The sequence below is a fragment of the Copadichromis virginalis genome, linkage group LG15, assembly GCF_057382275.1.
Source record: "Copadichromis virginalis isolate Kocher_CV1m ecotype Utaka linkage group LG15, C_Virginalis_male_GT1.1, whole genome shotgun sequence".
Classification (NCBI taxonomy): domain Eukaryota; kingdom Metazoa; phylum Chordata; class Actinopteri; order Cichliformes; family Cichlidae; genus Copadichromis; species Copadichromis virginalis.
Window position 1 is genome coordinate 33825771 of NC_140632.1, and position 21231 is coordinate 33847001.

The 21231-nt window shown below is 44.1% G+C and overlaps 2 protein-coding genes and 1 non-coding gene across 4 annotated transcripts; all 3 read right to left on the minus strand.

The window, feature by feature from the left end:
- Positions 1 to 3005: 3005 nt before the first annotated feature.
- Positions 3006 to 8363, minus strand: slc25a3a (solute carrier family 25 member 3a). 2 transcript variants are annotated; one of them, XM_085433022.1, is made up of 8 exons: positions 8278 to 8363; positions 7673 to 7835; positions 5827 to 5951; positions 5209 to 5388; positions 4769 to 4950; positions 4113 to 4285; positions 3834 to 3944; positions 3006 to 3457 (listed from the first exon to the last, which is right to left on the minus strand). In XM_085433022.1, the coding sequence occupies exons 2-8, from the start codon at positions 7812 to 7814 to the stop codon at positions 3297 to 3299; spliced, it is 1074 nt and encodes a 357-aa protein (XP_085289148.1). In that variant the 5' UTR covers positions 7815 to 7835; positions 8278 to 8363; the 3' UTR covers positions 3006 to 3296. The 2 variants fall into 2 exon arrangements, with proteins under 2 accessions (XP_085289148.1, XP_085289146.1); XM_085433020.1 differs by lacking the exon at positions 5827 to 5951 and adding an exon at positions 6798 to 6922.
- Positions 4500 to 4699, minus strand: LOC146692819 (small nucleolar RNA SNORA53). The gene has a single exon (XR_014915426.1). It is a non-coding gene; the product is annotated as a small nucleolar RNA SNORA53 (small nucleolar RNA).
- Positions 8364 to 10345: 1982 nt separating the features above from the next.
- Positions 10346 to 20586, minus strand: tmpoa (thymopoietin a). Its single transcript, XM_085433027.1, has 6 exons — positions 20076 to 20586; positions 16358 to 16475; positions 15908 to 16033; positions 14121 to 14248; positions 11676 to 11776; positions 10346 to 11280 (listed from the first exon to the last, which is right to left on the minus strand). Exons 1-6 carry the CDS (start codon positions 20313 to 20315, stop codon positions 10926 to 10928), a joined length of 1068 nt encoding a protein of 355 aa, XP_085289153.1. The 5' UTR covers positions 20316 to 20586; the 3' UTR covers positions 10346 to 10925.
- Positions 20587 to 21231: the final 645 nt, after the last annotated feature.

A 21231-nucleotide genomic window follows, 5' to 3' on the forward strand; every position in this document is an offset into this window, starting at 1 on the left:
GCTTCTATGCCCCAGCTTTGTTTACTTTTTCCCACAGAGGCTTCTAGACTTCTGATTGGCCAACATTTCTGCACGGTTAGGAATCTAGCGCCACCTGCTGCTTTGGCATGTTCATAGCAGCGTTTTCCTTCATTTCTGCCTTTATGTGTGGACGGGATTATTTTTTAAAACGAAAACGGAAAATCTCTGTTTTCAAAAATACCCGTGTACGTGTGGACGTAGCCTCAGTCTCTAACTGGAAGCGCTAATTCGTCATTCGGCTTTTGTCAGACTAAAGTAACTGTTAAAACTGTTTGAAAAGCTAAGCTATACAACAAGGAGAGATTGAGAATTTCCTTTTAGTTCTCAGTTTATTTGATATTGACAAAAGTTAGTCAGTTTTGTCTGTTCTTCTGTAAAACAAACTAAGATTTATTTTTAGAATTAATATTTTGTTTCTAAGTGGAATTGACAATTTAGTCTGTTTCGTTTGTTCTATTTTGAAACTTAAATGCTTTAGTGGCTGCCTTTTGTGTAGTTTGCAATATTTGCCTTTATTTATCTGAAAAAGTCTCATGTTCCTTAAGTACATCTACCCTGTTGAACTTATTATGGGAAATAAATATTTAAATAAGAACAAGCTGCTGATTATTTCACATTTTACTTGTGAGCAACAGCACATTTAAATCTTACAAATTCTTACAAGTTATTTGGCTTATATCGTGATAGATATCGTTATCGCCTGAAATGAAAAAAACATATCGTGATATGAAAAAATCTCATATCGCCCAGCTCTAATCACAACTACACCACCTTAAACCAGAGGCGGAGCCAGACATTTGAAACACCCGGGGCTTAGCCCTAAAGGGTAGTATGCATGTGGGATTTTTTTTTTTTTTTTTTTTGGGGGGGGGGGGGGGGGGGGGTTAGAAATGACTGAAAGATTGATAGGCTCTGTTTTGAGTTTTGTTCAAAAAAGAATGACTTCATATAGGGAAAAATATATATCACATATGCAGGACACCTTAAACTAGTTTTTTAAATAAGCAGCAAGGCAGAACAAAGTCGGGGCTGTATCAAGACACGAGGACTAAACCCCAATTCAACCAGACCCAGAACTGATCCGGAATTAAAACAGGACTACAACAGTTCAAAATCAGGACTACTTAGGATTTAACCAAGACAGAACCACAATCAGAACTAGATGATAGTAGCACTAAAAATCATCATAGACCTGCACTACACTTATTTTTTTAATTCTACCAAAGTACACTATTTAGATTGAGAAAAGTTTATATAATTATTTAGCCTTGTTGTGCAAACAAGCCTGCATAACTTAATAAATATAGAATTTGAAAAATAGCAAACCTAAAAAGAAACACTAGGTACAAGATACATGAGGACCTATGATACGGTGATACTTTTGGTAAACAACCATTTGACTAACATGTGTGTCTCACCTGCTCTTGTTCATCTCTGTTCTGTCCTCATTCTCCTCTCTCTCCCTCTCTGTTCCTCTCTCTCCCTCTCTGTTCCTCTCTCTCCCTCTTTGTGCTGACAATCATCAAATATACAGTTGAAACCAGATATTTACAAACTCTTCAGATCAAAACACAAACACTTTTTTAATTGTAACATCAAATCAGACTAAATGTTTATTTTTTTTAGATTGATAAATATAAAAACATATTTGTTAACTTTAAGAGTAAAGAGAGAAACTATCTGTATTTCTTAATTGCAAATGGCACCAAATTGTATTCAAATTGAGCCACACTTATGGAGCTCCACAGTTCTTTTCCTGGTGTTTTGGTTGACATCTCTTGATTTTCCCATGTCACAGAAACAGGCTCTGTGTTTTGCCTTATATGCATCCACAGCTGTGCCACCAATTTACTCACATGGACTCTACTAACCTATCAGAAGCTTCTTCAGCTCAGAACAGAAACGTCTGGAGTTTCTTATTAATTAACAAACTTAGTGTACATGTACTCCTAAATTTGATCAAAGTGATAAAAATAGACAGCTCTGTCTCTCTTTATTCTGACATTTAACTAATTCAAAAGATATTTTCAATATTTATCTAAAAGTTTACTCTAAATTGATGTTGTACAGTAAAAATGTTTTATGTTTTCTCCCTAAAGTGTATGTAAATATCTGGTTACAAATGTGAATATACTGCTGTGTACTGAAATTCCTCTTGTTTTGCATAGAAATATACTGAACAACATACAAAGCATAATATATAAAATAACATTTACCTGAGTTTTTTCTTTGAAAGAACCCTCTAATGTCCATTCTTATATTTCAGTACATAACTGAAACCGATTTAGTCGGGGAGGGTAAGAACTGAAAATATGAAATAAACACATGTAAGCTAAGACTCTAAAAAAATAGCATTTGTTCGGCTTTTCATTTCGCCATTTGTTGATTCACTTGAAGAGCAAGTAACGTAATATTGGTCAAGTGATCAGTTTGATATCAATCTTTCGTGATGCACCGTCATATTTACATTATTTGTACGGTACGAATGATTTGCTTTGGTACCTGGTCAAACTTAAGCTCTCCTTAGTATGGCTGGCTCCGTCTCTCCAACAGCGCACTCACAGGCAGCAGCTGCCCCGCCCCCTCGCTCAGTCGCTTAGTGCCTGAGCTCGGATCATACCAATATCAGGGGGGATTCACGCACAGTCGTAAATTCCCACAGTGTGCACTATGTGCTTCGAATATTGTGTGTACTTTTTTTTTTTATACAGTTGTCAGCCAGGCATCTAACTATGAAAAAATTACACTCCAAAAGATCCCGGGCTTCTGACAAAACTACCCGGGCTTAAGCCCAGTAAGCCACCCCCACGCTCCGCCCCTGCCTTAAACCACTGCAAATTTCAGTGTAATACACAGAACCTTCCCAGTTATAGCAGTAGCGCTCCTTTAAAATTGATATTCCTGCACAGGGCAGATGCACTGTGATAGATGTTGTATAACCTTAAAAACAAACGCTTTAATTCAAAGCAGAAACAGACAACAGGTGTTTTCCAGGAAATATTTAATTAGAATTTCCAAATAATCTAAGGACAGGAACTGATAAAACCAGACTGATGTTTCTACAGAGAAAAATTATGTCAGACCCTTGATCAGCCAAGAGTGACGGCTCCATCTTCTCGCCCGTTTTGCTTTTAAATATACATGAGAAGTAGCACCCCTGGGCCCTGAAGAGCAGCAGGAGCTGAGGACATAAATACAGTGGCTGCTGTGTGCTGTAGGAATTTGGGGGTTTAAATGTGTTGCTTCTGGAGAATGCAGCTCAGTGACAAGATGGGTTACTCTGTAAGACCGAGCTTCTTCTTCAGGGACTCGGGCATCTCAGGTGGAGGGGGGCGTGGCAGGCGGAAGTACACCTTCACAGAATCGTAGATGAACCACTGCAGGGCTGTCAGAGTACCAATCATGATGATACGGGCAATAAGACCCTTCCACACACCTGAAAGAGACAGCAGTCCGTTATTCCTCACCTCACAAAACAGTGGTTCAGGTCAATCAAGTCCTACTTCAGTAGACACAAAAGCCACTTTGCTATCCACTGAACACAAAAATGTGCTAGACACAAAGTCATCATTCAACCCTACTTGAATGTAAACCAAGTACAGGAGGTGAGCAGTGTAAAAGTGAATTGTTCACAAAGTTGCACTCCTGAACCCCTGAGACACAACTGAGGCCTGATTGCAGGTATGCCATGACTCAAACTCCTCCCACAACATAGGAGCTGCTGAGAAGCTCTGCTCCTCCAGCAGTGGATGGTCTTAAACCTCGTTTCATACTACTGCTGATGAAACAACTGAAATAATGTTGATACAAACCTTTGGGTCCCAGCCTCTTGAGGACCTGCATAGCAGTGCTGCCCTTCTCTTTGTTCAGCACAGACACGACCGAGTCAGCAGGGTGGGACACGATGGCACAGAACACACCAGCTGCACACAAAGCAACGAGACATTAGAAACCTCAACCTTGATTTTCTAGCCTTATACAGCAAAAATGATTGGAGTTTACTTTGCATGCTACAACTAAAGGTCTAGTAGTTACTCAAAATACATGGCAGCATTTAATCAACATCAGCAGGGAAACATCCCCAAACTCACCAATGTAACCAGCCGTAAAGGTCACGACCAGCTGCTCAGGTTTGGTGCACTCACTGCGGGGCTTAGGGACAACATACTTGTAGAGCAGCTCCACAGTTCGCTCAAAGCAGGCAAACTTCATCATGGTGTAGGGGATCTGCCTCATCCACAAGGGAGCCACTCCTTTATAGAAACTGGGATTACAGGCAAAAAACAAGGAATGAGCTCAGAGACACTTGGCACTAGAACTTCATATAGAGATAAATATCCCCTAATTTTAAAGTAAGTTTTAGGCTCAGGTACCTGTGTAGCTTACACATTTTGCTGGTTAAATGTAGTTTAAAAAATAAATAAAAAAAAAAAATCACTCCAAACTGTCTTCCAGCTCTATGCAGAGACTATGTCGAATGTGTCCGTCCCCCAGGCTCGCTGCACTGGGAGATCCCTGCCCAGTGACAGGGTTGCCAGTGCAGCAGATGGGCTGGGGGACAGGTAGACTGTTCTCACACGCCAATGACTCAAGCACCTCCAACTGTACAGCCAGAAAGCTGCTGAGGAGCTCTGCTCAGAGAACAGCACCCTCCAGAGGTGGATCTAAGGAGCGTGTTAGCATCACAAACTTGTTCTCCGTTTAATTATTCAATCAAGTGCTACCAAACGTTATGGAACAAACTTACGCCCAGAGGCCCTCCTCTGCATACATCTTGGGGGCACACTCTCTGAGGGTGTTAGCATAGCCTGGCTGGGTCTGGATACGGACTTTGGCAGCCTCCATTGGAGCCAGAGCGATGTCAGCGAAGAACTCTGCGCTAGCTGAGGCAGCCAGGTACAGGGAGGTTCTCCACAGGTACGTATTCTCCTGTTGGTCACACAGTGGGAGAAAATAAGAGTAGTTCCAAGCAAGTCACACATAGCCTACACTGCATTTACACACATGAAGAAGGCAGTTCAGATTTCTCCAAAATAATGTGACAACTCAGAGCAGCTTCATGGTCAATAAACGCTCAAAGGACTCCTTTAAACTCATCCCATCTTTCTTCTGTAGACCAGAAGCATGACTCGTGCCCACCCTGCTTTGGCAGGCGTTCCCAGTCAAGTGTCAAAAAGTTCCACTCACCTCTCCTAGCAGGTCACTGTAGAGGATCTTGAACACTTCATAGAAACCAAACTTGCAGAGTCCCTGCATGGAGTAGCCAATGAAGGTAGGAGCCCAGCCCTTTGCCAGACCTCTGACACCATCTTCTCTCACCGTTACTGCAAATCCATTGCCAATGCTCTTGTATTTATCAGGATTCACCTAAGGAACAGAAACACTGGCGTGATCACCATATCAGCTCTGAACACAGGGGTTTTAGGGGTAGTGTTGTCTGCAGGTAACCAGCACCAGAAGGCTGACACTAAGAACATACTTGGACTGGAGACGTCTGTTTTCATGTCAGGTTACTGTTAATAACACTTATAATAATACTGTGTGAGGGCAAATAGAGTCATTTACTGTTAATTAAACTTGTCCATTTCTGCTTTGCTTGGTTTAACAAGCTCTTGTACACTCAGGATCCACATTCTCAAGAAGCAAACAGTTGTCTTTGTTTGTTCAAAGTCACTTCAACTCAATGACTGATATTTATTTTAATATACAATAATTCATAGACTCCTTGCTAACATACTCATTAGTTGAAGGTTTGAGAGGCTGGCGTAGATGCTGGCTACTGGGAGGTTCAGCTTCCATACAAACCTGCAGACGGCACTTGACAAGGTCGAGGGGCACCACTGCTGTGTGTGTTAGGCCGCAACTCAGGATACCCCCAAAGCCACACAGAGCATAGTACTTTGAGGAGCCAAACTCGCAGCTGACTTCCTCTGTGGTAGAAGGGAGGGGACAAAGACATGCAGCATGCAAGGTCACATGCAACAGGACAAAAATCAACAAACACAGGGCCAAGTAATGGAAGGAGTCACCACTGAAACACCAAATAAGTGTGTTTTGCTCCAGGTCGCAACGGTTTCAATTCAGTGCCAACACCCTTCCATTATGGATGCCTCTGTCACCAACATGCCACCAATCATTAGGACAGTATGATCAAATCACTGTACAAATTCAGTATGAGCGGTCAGGGACCACAGTAATGTTTTGCAGTTAGGCAGTTCTCTCTCCTCGTTTACTGCTTTTCTTAACACACTTCAAACTTCCAACAGATCGTCAATATGTCAGTAAGTCTAAAAACAAATGCAAAACATTAGCAGGATCCCCAACTGATTAAAAACATGGTCTGATTAAACTGAAATAAAACAATATTCATTTCATTGGAATGATTACACACAGCAGAGAAACTGTCGTATCAAACGTACGGCTGTCTTTGCAGTCCTGTTAATGAACAGTCAGTGTGTTGCCTAAGCCAAACTCAGCTGTGTGTAATAAAACTGTCAAAAGAGAAACTGTTCTCCCTCAGGTCGGTCCTTCTGACCTTCAGACACTGGTCCTCTTCTGTGGGTGGCATTCATTTAACAATACCGTGAAAAATCATGCAGGTATGTTATGATCACTCCAACATGTCAGATTAATGGGAACTAATGGCAAAAACAAATTCACCACAACTATGCTGGTGACATTTCTCCCATGGAAAGATGCATTAATTTTTTTTAAAAGGACAAACAGAATTATGGTAAGTGGGCCAAAGACGATGGCAGCAAGCCGCAGCGACAGACCTGCATTCGGCATTTGACCAGATCGAGGGGAACGACAGCTGTGTGTGTGGTGCCACAGCTCAGAATCCCACCAAAGCCACACAGGATGAAATACTTCTGTGAGCCGAACTCACAACTGTCTCCCTCTGAAGAAACACAGGACAGACTTTAAGAACAGGGCAATATGAGCTCAGCATGACTGAGTCTGGAGCAGTGAGCTTATGGAAAGTTTGTCATCCACTTTTCCTCTTACCCAAAGAGCTTTTTACTGCCCGTATCATTTAACTAGGAAATTGGATATTTTGTCTTCCAAACTTAAACAAACACTAACAAACGTAAAAACTGCAGTTTCTGTTTCAAAAACAAATGATCCAAGCTTGATGTCAAATGGCTGGGCCTAGACTTGAGCAGGGAAGGAAGTTCAAATCTTGTGCTGAGACTTGGTTCTCTGAAAACCTGTTTGCAGACTGCAAGGCCCCAGATAAGAACACTGTTGTACTGTGTACCACAGCCATTGCGCCATCTGCCTTCAAAGGTGACCCCTGAGCAGCTCAGAGTCAGGGTCACATTCATTTTTGTTATAATTAGCGTTCAGAAAATCCTTAAAGTGTGTCAAACAGCGCATTGCTGTGCAAAGGCTGAGCGCTGCTGTGTCCTTCCGTGTCCTCCACGGGCGGCCTGTATGCAGGGCAGGCCCGACTGCTCCAACATCATCATCCAACAGTCCTCCGGACCACCTAACCCGTACATAAAACAAATCGAGTACACGTGCCTGCTCAAATAGTAAGTCCGACTACATATAATGTGCGAAAGTAGTTAGCCGCAACCGGGTACATCTGCTCAGCTAAGCTAACGCTAGCCTTGCAGCGACCTTTCGGAGTCTCGGCCGGCTTTACCGTCTACGGTGGCAGCTGCTGCCAATCGTCGGCTCCTCTGGCCCTTATGGCTCTGGAGGGGTTCTTCCACTTTCTGCAGGGTGAAGAGGGGGGCGCTGAACGGGTTGGCCCGGGCGATCTGCGTCAGTGTAGTGGGATACATGGTGGCGTCCTGCCGGCGGAGCTGCAGTGCAATGAGAGACAAGGTTAGCGTGAGCTAAGCTAACTGCTAACACAACCAACCCACTCGCGAGAGTGGGTCACGTGCTGCTCAGCTTAGTTTGACTGTCAGCAGGAAAATCTTGGCTTAATGACCTCAACGCACCTAAACTACAACAGTTATCTAACGTTAATAAAAGTCGCCGAAAGGTTACCAACCAGCTGTACATGAGCTCAAAATGCACGGCAGGCTAGCATTACACTGGCTTTAACGACACGGTAAAATGCTATGCTACATCAAGCTAACGCGACCTAAAGGAGGAGTGTCTGCGCTTCACATTAGAGACAGAAATAAAATAAACCCGCCTTTCAACATGAATCGCGGTTTGACAGTTACACGTCCATAACAAACTAATCGCCATTAATTCTTTCCTCTGTTCTCTCTGAAGAAGAAAAGCACGACTCACTTTCAGTGTCCTAAGATGGCGCCTCCGCTTCGCTGTAACCGGCTGCTCGAAGAGGCCGAATGACCTCGCGCTAAAATGATTTGTCCTTTCGTGACGTCACCAATAGTGGGAGGTGGGGCACAACAAGTAAGTCTTCAGTCGTCATCAAGGCGGTCCTTGTCGACAGGTAAGACTGGGTAGTTGAAACACACTGGACTGTCATATTATATTCAACATTCAGGTGTTTGTGTTCTATAGAGTGACTTCTAATTAGAACTGTGAGAGGAACACCTCTCATAGTTCTAATTAGTTCTCAAAGTTCCGGCTGGGTAAAGCTTTGCTCTGAAGGTGTGATGAAGCCCCTTTGGAAGTACTGACATCTGCTGGTCATTCGATGTACAGCAGCCCTGCTGTGATAATACATATGGGCTACAAACACAGTGGATATGTTCACGTAATTATGTATCAGTTGCACAATACTCATGAAGTCCTGTATAAAATATTTTTATATATATATAAAGAGAGAGAGAGAGAGAGAGAGATAAAACCATTTGTTTATTCTCCGAGGAGAGTCCAGCAAAGCCTAAGAGCTCAGAAAAATACAAGAAGTCCTTCAGGAGGAAGCTGGAGTTCAAGCTTCAGCAGAACACCACAGGGGATGTGTGGAGTGGAATGAAGAAAATCACTGGGTTTAAAGTGACAACCGGTGGGCAGCCCGGAGATAGGAAATGAGCTGAACAGTTTCTTCATTCACAGCCCATGTCCACATGGGTCACGGAAAGACTGGCCCTGGCTCACCTGGGCAGTTCCCAGATCAACCAAATCTGGAAGTGGATGATACATTAATCTACATGCTCCAGAGAGGTTACGCCAACCTAAATAGTAATGACTGCACGGCCAGGATCACTCACGCATTTCACAACACCAATTGCCTCAGGGCAGTTTATATTTCTGGGGGGCACCGAGTCTTTTCCAAGCCAGCCGAGAGTTATCTCCAGCATGTCCTGGGTGTGCCACTGAGCCTCCTCCTGGTACGACCTACTCATTTTATTCAGGTGTGTTGCAACAGGGACACATGGAAAAGTTTCAGGACACCGGCCCTCAAGGACTGGACTTCCAGACCCCTGCTCTGGAGGATGCTACAATGATCAGTTTGTCGATCTCCCGTTTCACTCTTCACTCAATCACAAACAAGACCCATAGATCTTTGAACTCCTCCACCTGGGGTAGTAACTCATCACTGACCTGAAGCAGGCTCTACACCCTTTTCTGGGTGTGAGCTTTTTCCTGGTCCTTCTTTCAGTCCTGCTTTATTTTGACGGTTAGTTTAGTTATGCAACTTTGAGTTCTCTCCCTGGTTTAAATTCAGTCTGTATTCATTTCCCCATTCTCTGTTCAGTTATCGTCATCTCTGGTTCAAATTCCTGAAAATATCCACTGTGTGACCAGCACAACAGATACCAAGGCCAGGGTTATTAGACAGTCTGTCATGACCAGAAACGGCTCTTAACATTACAGCGGTTAAAAAGAGTTTCCAGTTATGTATGTTAGGTACACTATAGATTTCCCACTGAAGCATAATTCAGCCATTAGACTGCATAGTTATAGTGGAAGGCACTGTAAGTGTTAAGGAGTAAGACTGGTTTTCTCCTGACCTTCCAGTAACTGCTGACAGTGCAATAATTGTCAGTAGTTACTGAATAACTGAAGCCTTTCATTGAACTGCCAAATAAACACATTGGTCCTCTCTTTCTGGCCGGACACGTGGCAGCACTTCTGCTATCATTTGTTTGTATTTAACAAAATAAAAGTGCAGACATAAGTGTACACATTAGTTTTTGACTCTCTCACTGAACTACACAGCCTCAGCATGTCTGTACTCTCTGCTCATATTGCCTTCATATTAAATCATTGTAACATTGCACACAAATCCTGCCTAACAAAAAAAGTCACTTCATTAGCATTCTAGTTCTTCATGTGAGTATACGGGCCAGAAGTAGGAGTGGCGTGGGCCGCAAGTGGCCCCCCGGGCCGCGAGTTCGACACCCCTGTTCTGCAGTATTGATCAGAATTTCATTAAACTTAAGAGAAAATGTAATACATTGTTTGAGAAAATGTATTTGGGTATAAAATTTTATTACAAGAGAAGATTAGGAAAATAGTGGGGCAGGCTTTAAAAAGCATTTGAACTATAACAAGAAGCCTCCGTGTCTCAATAACAAAGATGGTCCAAGGTACAAACCAGAATAGCAGCTTCAGACTCTTAAAGACTGTTAAGAACAGAGATACTAAGGCATATTTTGAAAAGTTACAATCACACACACATTCACACCATGCAAGTACGACTAAAAACAAAACGACGAGGCTCCTGTGTCTTTGAAAGCTCCTGTGTGTGTTGATTAGTGACTGGCTTCGTCATCACCTGAGGTCCTAGCTTAAGGATGAACCGCAGACAGGGCTGCTGGGTGCTTTCACAATGAGAGTCATTGAAATGTATTTCTCTTCTCTATAAAAGCTTATTCAGAAATGAGGGCAAAAAAGTAGAATAGTACAAAATCTGTGATCGCAGCAAAATGTAAAGAACACTTAACACACTTAAACATTAATGAAACATGAACGAGTTAAAGCAGACTAAGTCTTCTTCACCTCTCAGTCTCCAGCTGTGCTCTCTATGCTGTGCTACCAGCAGCCACCTCCATGTCTGAGGTCTGAAATGGGTTTATGGAGGTGGTCTCCATGGCCTGGTAAACGAGGAAGAGGAAAGTGGCCACGATGGCCAACAGGAAGAGCTTTATCCACAGAGACATGCTGCGCTGTGCTGCTTGGGTCTGCCCTGCAGGCGGGAGGCTGGAGGAGGTGGTTTTGGGTGGCAGGCTGGATACTCTGTTTACTGAGTAGCTCTGAGTGTAGGAGGAGATGCTGGTCTTGGTGGCTTTTGGAGAGAACAGGCTGTCATCACTCCACAGGTCACTGGATGTCACAGGGCGCCCTGCTGCTCCTCGGATGGGCCGGCGACAGGTGGCACTACAAGAGAAACATTTAAGATTTAATATTCACAGAGACCTCAGCTCGTCATGTAGAGCAGATAATGTACTGGACTTTCCACTGTTCTGAGTCTCGGTCAATCCAGTAACTGCTGTCAAAAAAAATCCTTGTTATGACAGCACTTACTGACCCTGGCCATGCCAAGTTAAAAGACACTGTAGAGACTTCTGCTCCACTTACAATGCCATGGACTAGTATTTGGCCCCTTCACACTTGTTAAAGTAGTAATTTTAATATCTTTTACTTTCGCTCTGGGGTTCATGTCCTGCTTTCTGTGGTGCCAACTTTAGAAGATCTCTGAATATTTATTTTACTGCTGACTAAACACATCAAACTTCATTTCCGGTAAGAAAAGAACAGCCGACTGCACTTACGTGATTCCCGCTGGACCGCTCCGGTCATTAAGAAAGAGCTCCTTCAGAACGTCTTTCTCGTCTACTTTTAGGGTTTGATCACTGGCTGCGATTTTCTCCACCTACACAGACAAGAGAAATCAAGGTTAAGCTGGGAAATGAACACACTGTTGGACAGTGTAGATGCACAGCCCATCGTGTCCTCCTCTGCCACTCACTTCTCCCCCTCGATGCCTCCCTTGGACATCGATCGCCTCATTTTGTGCCAACGAAGGAAAAAGCAACACCCTATCTGATGCTGCTGTCGCATACGGAGCACCACCCGCATTGCCTTACCCGGGACCTTTCAGTAAAACAAACATCTGGCTGAGTACCACGGGACTCTGGTCCCAAGTCCAAAACAGGCCAGCGAGTGTGCTCGTCTTCCCAGATAAACTGAGCTTTGCTTTATTCGTCCTTTTGTGGTTAAATCAATTCTTAATCTCTCAACTGTCTTGAGTTATCCAGAAATGTGACGATCCACAACACTTTCCGTGTCTCCCACTTCAAGCCGGTTCATTTCAGAGGGCTTGAGAAAGAAGACAACGTCACCTCTTTAGGTCTGTGAAGAAGTTTAAGTTCTCATCAAAGAGGCTGCTGGAGAGTCTCAGGCCTACAGCTGAACAGACAACATTGTATCCACACGATGGGTATAAAGGAGCTGTTATTAATTGACCTTTATAAACCCCGTTCATGCCTTTGCAAAGGTTTTAACTTTCTTTTAAATAAATCTCAGAAAGTCAGTTTGGTTTAGATATTCAAATGATTTTTCACAACATCTGCCACCCTCAGCCTGCTGCTGGCCTTCATCTGACAGAAAGTAAAGGACCTCAGTCTTTCTCGTAAAGGGTTCTGTGTTCTTAATGAAGTCCCGTTAATTTGTCAGTGGAACCCTTTGAAATTCAGATTATCTGGTAGCAGCATAAACCAGATTGACTTGAAGTTTGTCTTGAATTTTTTAAATTAAGAAAAGGAGATGGTGGTTTTATTACTTCAGCAGGAGGAAGTAAATTAAGTGAACTGCATATTGGAGACCACGCTATATTCATTAACTTCCCTTAATCTGATTACGGAGCAATGAGAGAACCTCCACAATATTCACAACTGTACTTACTGAAATCATGGCAACACTGGTAGAAATGAAATGGAAAAACACCTCAGCAGGTGCATGTGCAGTGCCTGAGCAGCAGGGGGTTCTGTTGCTACAACCAGCAGCACAGTATCAGATCACAGCACTCACATTACATAACTTCACACTGCTGTTATTTCTTCAAATGAGTCTGGCCATGTTGCTCTTTAAGCAGCTTTGACTGTACAGACAGAGTGGGGAGAGGGCTAAAAGTGGACTGCTTCAGGTGGCTCCAGTAAACAAGGACACAAACAGACAGATATCACAGGCACTGTGGAGAAATTAATCCACATCATGTGGTTTGAGTGTGACTAGAAGCAAGCTGATCCACTGAAGCAGTCTCACACTGAGCTTGAGTGAGTGCACTTGAGCTTCGAGGATGAAGAAGATACCATGCCGTGTCAGAGGAAACTGTGATTAAAGGCAGCTGCAGGGGTCCCACTATATTACACTTACTACATCTGCATGATACGTCACAATGATCTGCTTCTTGCTGCCACATACAGCTTTGATCGCCAAAATCCAAAAAGTCCGGTCATTGGAACCATTCCACTTTCACTGATAGAGGAGCAGGGAGTCCTGTTCCTGAAGCAAAGACTTGTGGGTCACTTCCACACTTGTACTTTAGTTTTTCTGGTGCAGTATAAATTTCATTTCATATTCACGTACGTCTTTTCATACATGAATAAGAGCTCTATGAGAATTTAGCAGGTAAATTTTCAGCAGTTTCTCATATGTAGCACAGAGCAAGAGATACAGAGCCTGGTTCATTACAGGCCTTTTAAAGGACGCATGATGTGGTCCCTCCGAACTCCACACACAATACCCGTGGCCTTGCTCTCGGCTAGAAGCCTAATAGTCAAGAAGAACAGAACCATTAAAAACATGAGAACCTCTCTGAACGCACTTTCCGCTACAGTGCATTGACGGCATACAAAGTAAACATGGGTAAGAGCAGATTACCGTTGGATGCTATCAAGTAACGGACACCTAAGAGCCTCTTTGGGACTCCCCTCACCGCTTAGCCCGTTTCTAGGTGTGACACAAACAGAGTTGCAGCTTTAAAGAGTGACCAGCAGTGGAATTATGAACGGTCCGTGTCAAGCTGCTGCCGTCACAGATGAGTGGAAGCCATCACAGGGGGTCCCGGTGAGTAAGCGACACGCAGCTCTACTAACACAGCAGCCGGGCACTGACACAGAGCACCAGACATCCCTTTGTTCTGCTGCCAGTGACGGACATTGAGCGGAAAGAGTGACAGGTCTGTTCTCTGTAAGTGCGGTGAACACTCGTCTTACCGCAGCGTGCTGGCTGCTGTGGCTGCGAGTGGACATGACCGTCTTCTCTCTGCTCCTCACTGTTCTCTCAACCACAGGAGCTGGTTCTGGTTCCTCCACAGGCTCTGGACCACCAGCTGCAATCACCTCTGGCAAAACGGACAGTCACACAAAACACTATTTAAAACATTTAATACCTTATTTATTCATTCATTTCCAATTTTTATTAATTATTGACACATTTAATTCATTATTTAATGATGCATCTCTTTAATTCATTTTGGCACTCCTGACCCTGCTGCTGTGTTCATGAATTAATTTTATTGGTCAGCCTCACCCATCAAAGTCAGGGGGCGGGGTTAACAAGACAGGTCAATCCTAGATAATCTGATTGCTTTGAACTGGTGGTAGAGATGTCGCTAGCTCTGCTAACAGCTGACAGAGTGTACCGAGCGCTCAGCCCTGGCGTTCCAGGTTAACTGTTTTTTACATTAACTGGTTAGATTTTGTTACATTGTCAAAAACATGTCCATTATGCTAGCAGTGTCCAAGAATTCTTTACCCCCTCCCCCCTGCAATGGCTCTGCGCCCATTGTTAGGGCATATAGTTCAGGTAGTAACTATATGCTATAAATCACATAGAGCTGGATCAGGTGACCCTAGGTCTAGGCTGCTGGGGGATTCCCATGATGCACTGAGTGTTTCTTCTTCAGTCCCATTTTTCATTATGTGTTCATACACCTTTCTACGATGAATCATTAGTTATTAACCTCTGGCTCTCTTATACAGCGTCTCTTTGTCCTGTCTTCCTCCCCTAACCCCAACTGGACGCAGAAGATTGCTGCTCCTCGCTGAGCCTGGTTCTGCTGGAGAGTTCTTCCTGTTAAAAGGCGGTGTGGCCTTTTCATTCTCGCCAAAGCGCTTGCTCACAGTGGGTCATATGATTGCTCTCATTTTCTCTGTATTACTGAAGGCTCTTTACCTTGCAATGCTGCAGCCTTGAGGTAACTGTTGTTGTGGTTAAAACTGAAATAAAACTGAATTGAATTAACAAATTGACAACAAATTTTTTTCTTTATCTTTGGAGTCTTGGGAAGCTCCAGAGTCTGGAATTTGCAGGCAATTTGGAGCTCCTTTAATATGGCTATGTGGATATGTAGAAATACAGTAGTGAATTTTCTCCCGTGTGATGAGCTGGCTCTGGTTGATGTGATGGAGGACCGTCTTAAAGGAGAGATGATGGACCTCCAGCACTGCAACCTTTTCCTCAAAACCTCCAAGATAGTGGCAGACAAAGGTCAGGAGCTGGAGCTGCACTGACCCCATGCTACAGAAAGATGTCTGAATACATGCCTCAGCAGATCATGTGTTACACAATATAAAGCCCCCTTGAGGTAACTGTTGTTGTGATTTGGTGCTATATAAATAAAACTAAATTGCACCTGCTGTCTTGGAACGTCTGCCCCCCTCCTCCTTTCACGTAATGGTACGATCCCAGTCTGTATTTGATTGTGATATGATTGTGCCCCTCAAAATAAAGCCCCCACCTCTGCCTCCATGATTTTTCAGCAGGGCTGAAGATTCAGCCCCCACGTACTAACAGGCCATCAATAAATGACATATGAAATTATCTTGCAGGCCGGATACAACTGTATCAGGACATACGTTTGACATCTGTTCTACACACAACATCCCCTTCATCAACACGATATCACATTTCTCATATAGGTGATGAGGGAACATTTCAAATCCAAGCACTCATTAAAATGCAGCAGCGCTGAATGAGCTGCACCGTGGGTCCTTCCTACCGTCCTCCCTGTCACTGTAGAGGTCAGACTCTGAGCCTACGAGCATCAGCTGTGGTGGCGGAGGCTGTGGAGGCCCTTCATCCAGCAACTTTTGTAGCTTCTTCTCATACAGCTTCCGGGTGGAGGCTGGGAGGACAAGACAAGGGTGATGTTGTAGCAGTGAAACCAACCTGGTTAATCCAGTAATGGGAGAAGTATCTGTCCCCTTCCTAATTTTTTCAAGTTTCACTACAGCTCATAGAATAAATGCTGTTTGCAGACAGTCAAGCAAACTATAAGCAATCTCAGCAACCTTGCTGACGACCAAAGCAACAACGTTTTTGGTGCAACACCCTCTTTGCAACCAATTTTCCCCTGGGACTGTCTGCATCTGTCATTTTACAAATGCGCAGTGAGTGCAGTCTCTGTGCCCACTACGGTGTCTGCAATGGTGAGCAGGATTACACTCACCCACAATTGGCCCCACGTCTAGTCCACGCTCGAGCAGTTCATCCCTCAGGCTCTTGTCACTCAGCGCAGTCACATCAAGCTCAGTCGGTCGAACCTTGTCTGTTTTCCTGGTGGCTTTCTGTGGAAAACAGCAGGGCAGCACACAAAACAAATGATCAGAGCCAGAACGGAGCCAGCGATAGATTTTTTTTAGCCTGAAGGCAAATAATCACAAAGTAATGACTGACAAGAGTCACCTAACACAGTTTCATTTTCAAAGAACCAGCACACACACTGCTAAGTTCACCAAGCCATCAAAAAAAAAAAAAAAAAAAATAAATTAAAAAATACTTAGACGTTAAGCAACATTAAAAATGAATACTGAATTATATACTCAGTTGCAGTGCCAGCCTCACACAGACACACACACCTACAGCTGGAGTAGTTAGCGTGCATCATGTTAAACTTTAGGACTGTCAGAGGTCAGTAAAGCTGCTGATTCAACAACACTCAAATATTAAATTGTTACCATAAACATTAACACTAACCATTGACAATTCCGATGTTTCCATGTGTTTTTATGTATTCGTATTGGTTAACAGACTTCAGTGAACAGGATTTACAAAGGGGTTATACATACAATAAAGAAGTTACCCGTTTTGTAGGTACCTTTATGACTCTGTGTTACTGTACCAACATGATCCCTAATCCAACCAATCTGTTGTTGGTCACTTAAAATATCTTTGTACATCTATTGTTATATATGCTTCTTTCTCTCCCCGAAGCTGATTTTATGGTCAAAGGTAGCACCTCCTCTCTGCCTGCAGACAGCTCTGTGGTCAGATGGAGGCAGTGTACAGTCTGTGGGCCACTCTGCTTGTGTTGTTGGTAAGTGAAGTTCTAAACCTGACAGTGCTGAAGTGAAACTCTGTGTTAGAAACAAGGAAACATATCGCTGCAGTCACTGCCTGTGCTTTTAGTGCTGGATTTCTTTCTTTTTTTTGCAGTTCTCTCCCTCGTGCTGAACCCCACTATCGCTCCTTCTCTATTCTGGCCCAACATTTTGAGACAATTATGTCATCTGGTTCAGGTGATGTGTAGTCAGGATCTTGGAAGAGTGCACAGGAGTGCGTCTCAGATGGGTGAAAAGCCCTCTCCCCCCCTCTGTCACCCGGAAAAGTGTAGCAGAAGGACTCTGCTCATAACATGGGAACTCATGTGAACGACAGAAGTCAAACTGCAGAAATTTTCCAGAGCAGAAAGGTGGTTACCACCTGTAACGTTCTGGATAACACTGCTGTCACTGCACATAAGCAAAGCCTTTTTCAAAAATCCAGGAGTAGTATGCAGGAAGATTCGTTATTTTATGAATACTTCATTCCTAAACCACCGTTGAGCAGATGTGAAAACTTACTCATGTACACAAACACGTTCTTTAATTTCCTGAAAGGAAGCTGCCAGGGGAAATATTTAGGGAGGAGAATGGGACCGTCTGAAGATGCTGGAGGCGCTTCATCATAGTCTGAAGTTTTACTTAGCGGCTGACAGGAAATTACTTGTGAGGCCAGCATAGTGGCATGATGCTGTGTCTCCTAATTAACAAAACTAAAGGCAGCTCTGCCTTGGAGCAAATCAAATAAACGTACAGTAAATATGTTGCTGAATGCAGCAGCGACATCATACTTCTGAAGACTCAACAGGACAGCTGTCGATAGCTTGTTGGTGGACAGGAACCCTCAGCTTTCTTCTTAGCTAGGCGCTACATGGCTCCAAAGGAGCGTACATGTGTGTGTTGAATGCACAGCTATAAAAATGTGACTCCTGGTTATTGAAGTAGAATTTACGGTCAAGCAGAGCGACCACATTCGCTGTCCACTGTACTCCACGAACTGCCGTCTGTCTGCAGAGGGAGAGCAAAGCTCTAACATACAAAGAGCTGAAGTGAAACTCTGTATTAGAAACAATGACAATTGTGAAACAGCTGGATGTGAACCCAGCTGTTTCACAATCACAGCAGCAGCTCCAAAGACTGCAAGAGTGGAAGGAGGAGGAGGAGGAGGAGGAGGAGGAGGAGAAGTGCCTCTGCAGACCACACCCTGGCCTTTACAGCCATAACTGAACTAAAGAGCTCACAGCTCTGTGGAACAAACTCACTGTGGACTCTCAGACTCTTCATAGAGTCCTGGACAGACGCTCACACATTCCTCACACTTTACAACAATCCATCCAAATCTCATTCAGACCAACATCTAATCTGAAAACATGAAGCTTTGCAGACTCGAAGAGTCACAGCGAGTATCCTCTTTCATGTCAGTCACTGAAAAATGTCAGGAATTCATTTTTGGGCACCTCCCTTTGCAGCCTGTAATCCCTCAGGTATGTGAGCAGCAGCTTTCACAAGATAAACGGCATCAACACTCTAGTGCCAAGACACCAACTATGCTGAGTCGGAGTTCTTCCTAGCAAAAGCATTTCCTCAATGTTCACAATGATAATGTAAGCAGCTGCAGGAAAACATCTGTCTGCTCCACCACCTAAACCATGAAACCGCACTAAACACTCACTGCAAGAGCCACAGCACATGGTGGCTCAGTTATAATAATGGATTGGATTTATATAGCGCTTTTCAAGGCACCCAAAGCGCTTTACAATGCCACTATTCATTCACTCTCACACATCACCTCTGCAATCATTATACTCTTATTGAAACATCAGGCCTTTGGACAACATGGAAATGTGTACTTTTTATAAAAACTACATACTAGTATCATCTAGTACTGCCTGTAGTTTTAAAGTGGGCACACATCCCACTCACTTTAAAAGTGGAAACGTGTAAGATGCACTGTTTCTGTTACAACCTGAACTGATCATCAATCTGCGTCACAGCCAAATTCAGCTATTTCATGAGAAACCCGCTAAAAAACAGGCTGGAGTGCCAGCCTCCCCAAGGGACAAAGCGGGAGGGCTGCTTCAGGAAGGATACCCTGCAGACTTCAACACCGCCTCCTGGTCTATAATAAAATGCTAAATAGTAGTGTCACTCCTGTTTTCAGACACTTTGCTCTGTCAGACCTGAACAGACATCAGTTCGAACACCTGCCAGTTTGTCCCATTTCCTCCTCAGCATCAGAACAAATCTCTTCCTGACTGAGTGCATGTCTGCCAGCTCCTCTAACCTCAAACTCTTTATCCCACCTACAAAAACGAGTAACCGCTGTGCACATGAGCGCGCTGATGCAGAGCTGAAAACTATCAAAAGGCTCTCGTTCCAGTTCAATGTAGTCGGCAGAAACCTTCATTCACAGATCTGTGTCTGTGTCTCTGTCTACATCTTTTCTGTATGTGCGCTAAAACTTTCTTCTGCGTCCCGATGGAGAGTCCCCAGCTGCTGCGGGATTAGTAAGGATGGGGCTGGAACTGAAGCAAAGAAGGAAACTCTGTGGGGAGGTGAGACCTGTGAGACTGGTTTGTGGGAAGTGATCTGGATTTGCTCTGCGATTCATTCACGAGACTGCCTTATACTTTCAATCGGAATGACGTTTCCAGTTATGTCTGTGAGGAGAGAGCGCACGTTTCAATGTGAGCCGTGTCCGATGGATGTGTTCTGAACATCCGAAACTATGCTGCGAACATTTACAGTAGTTAACAGACGACGAGTTCAGAACGTGGATTTTGGTGGCTGAGTAATCCTGGTGGGTGTGGAAGTGTGCAAATGAGACGGGAGTGGGAGAGCACTTACTCTACCGGAGGAGCGGCTGGTGTCAGGCAGCGCGGGCGGAGGCAGCTCCTCGTCGCTGGAGAACGAGTCCGCAGCTGCAGCCGCGGGGCGTGTGCTTTGGCCGGCCAGCTTCGTAAGATACAGCTGCACGTACACGTCCTTCGTGGGGTTGCCGCTCGGGAGCTCCACGTTGTTGGCCAGCAGCTCGCTCTTTAGCTTCTCCTTGGTGAGCACAGAGGGGTCGCCCAGGTACTCCGGCATGTCGGCGAGAAGACGACCGGGCAACGGGTCAGCAAGTAACAGCTAGCAGAAAACAGCGGAGCCGCTGATGGCGGATCGGGCAACCAGCGCCGCCCACTGGACCGAACTGGCAGAGTAGTGTGTGCTTCAAAGAAGCACGTGGATATGAGCTGCTGTCTATCCTCTCGCTCCCTCCTCCTCTCGGGAGAAGGAAGGAATTAAAGTGGGAAGAAATGAGGAATGCTGCACGGTCCTGACCGGAAGTGGCAGTTGGTAAAGCCCACCTCCTTCCGCTACAAGCTGGGACTGATCAGAGCCAGAGGCTCAGTCACATGCCCAGTGAAATCCAGCTCTTCATTCACAGACTGCTCACTGAGGAACTGGATACAGGAACACCATTAGATGTAATGTGATCATGTTAGACACGAAGATCCTTTTGGGTTCTGTCACTGAAAATTTGCTCAGATGTCACAGTTATGGATATTTGTGCTTTCTAGTTCACACCTGATGATCAGCTCTGTTGCAGAAGTCAGCCAGTGCTACATTATTTTATAGATTTAATTCTCTGAAACTGATGAACTATTGTTTACTCAATACAAAAAGTGTAGTTAGCAGAGAAACTCCCAGACCTTCCTCACCAGCAAACGTTATGGTTATGTTCTTTTCAGCATCTGGAGTGTGTATTTACAGTAAGCCTGCACATTTGGCAGGCGCGACGGTCAAGAAATAAAAGCTCAAAGTCCCTTTTTCTTTGTGCATTACTTTCAAATAAAAGTGTAATGCTCAGTTTATTTCATCACTGTGCACAAATGAAGACAGAAACCAAACAAGAAATAATCTCCTCTCCTTTGTCACAAAACAATATTAGCTTTGATTTGGACACTTTAGAACAACTTTAGATACTCAAGCAGAACACTGTAAAATACTCAAAGCAATG

What these genes read in the sequence shown, in the direction of transcription:
- slc25a3a (XM_085433022.1), bottom strand. Translation starts at nt 7,814, where the DNA reads ATGTATCCCACTACACTGACGCAGATCGCCCGGGCCAACCCGTTCAGC. An exon ending in GCAGAGGAGGGCCTCTGGGC is followed by an intron (nt 4,286 to 4,768) that starts GTAAGTTTGTTC and finishes CTGTAATCCCAG; the next exon opens with TTTCTATAAAGGAGTGGCTC. An exon ending in CTTTACGGCTGGTTACATTG is followed by an intron (nt 3,945 to 4,112) that starts GTGAGTTTGGGG and finishes CTTTGTGTGCAG; the next exon opens with CTGGTGTGTTCTGTGCCATC.
- tmpoa (XM_085433027.1), bottom strand. Translation starts at nt 20,315, where the DNA reads ATGCCGGAGTACCTGGGCGACCCCTCTGTGCTCACCAAGGAGAAGCTA. An exon ending in CTACAGTGACAGGGAGGACG is followed by an intron (nt 14,249 to 15,907) that starts GTAGGAAGGACC and finishes CCGTTTTGCCAG; the next exon opens with AGGTGATTGCAGCTGGTGGT. An exon ending in AGCGGTCCAGCGGGAATCAC is followed by an intron (nt 11,281 to 11,675) that starts GTAAGTGCAGTC and finishes TTTCTCTTGTAG; the next exon opens with TGCCACCTGTCGCCGGCCCA.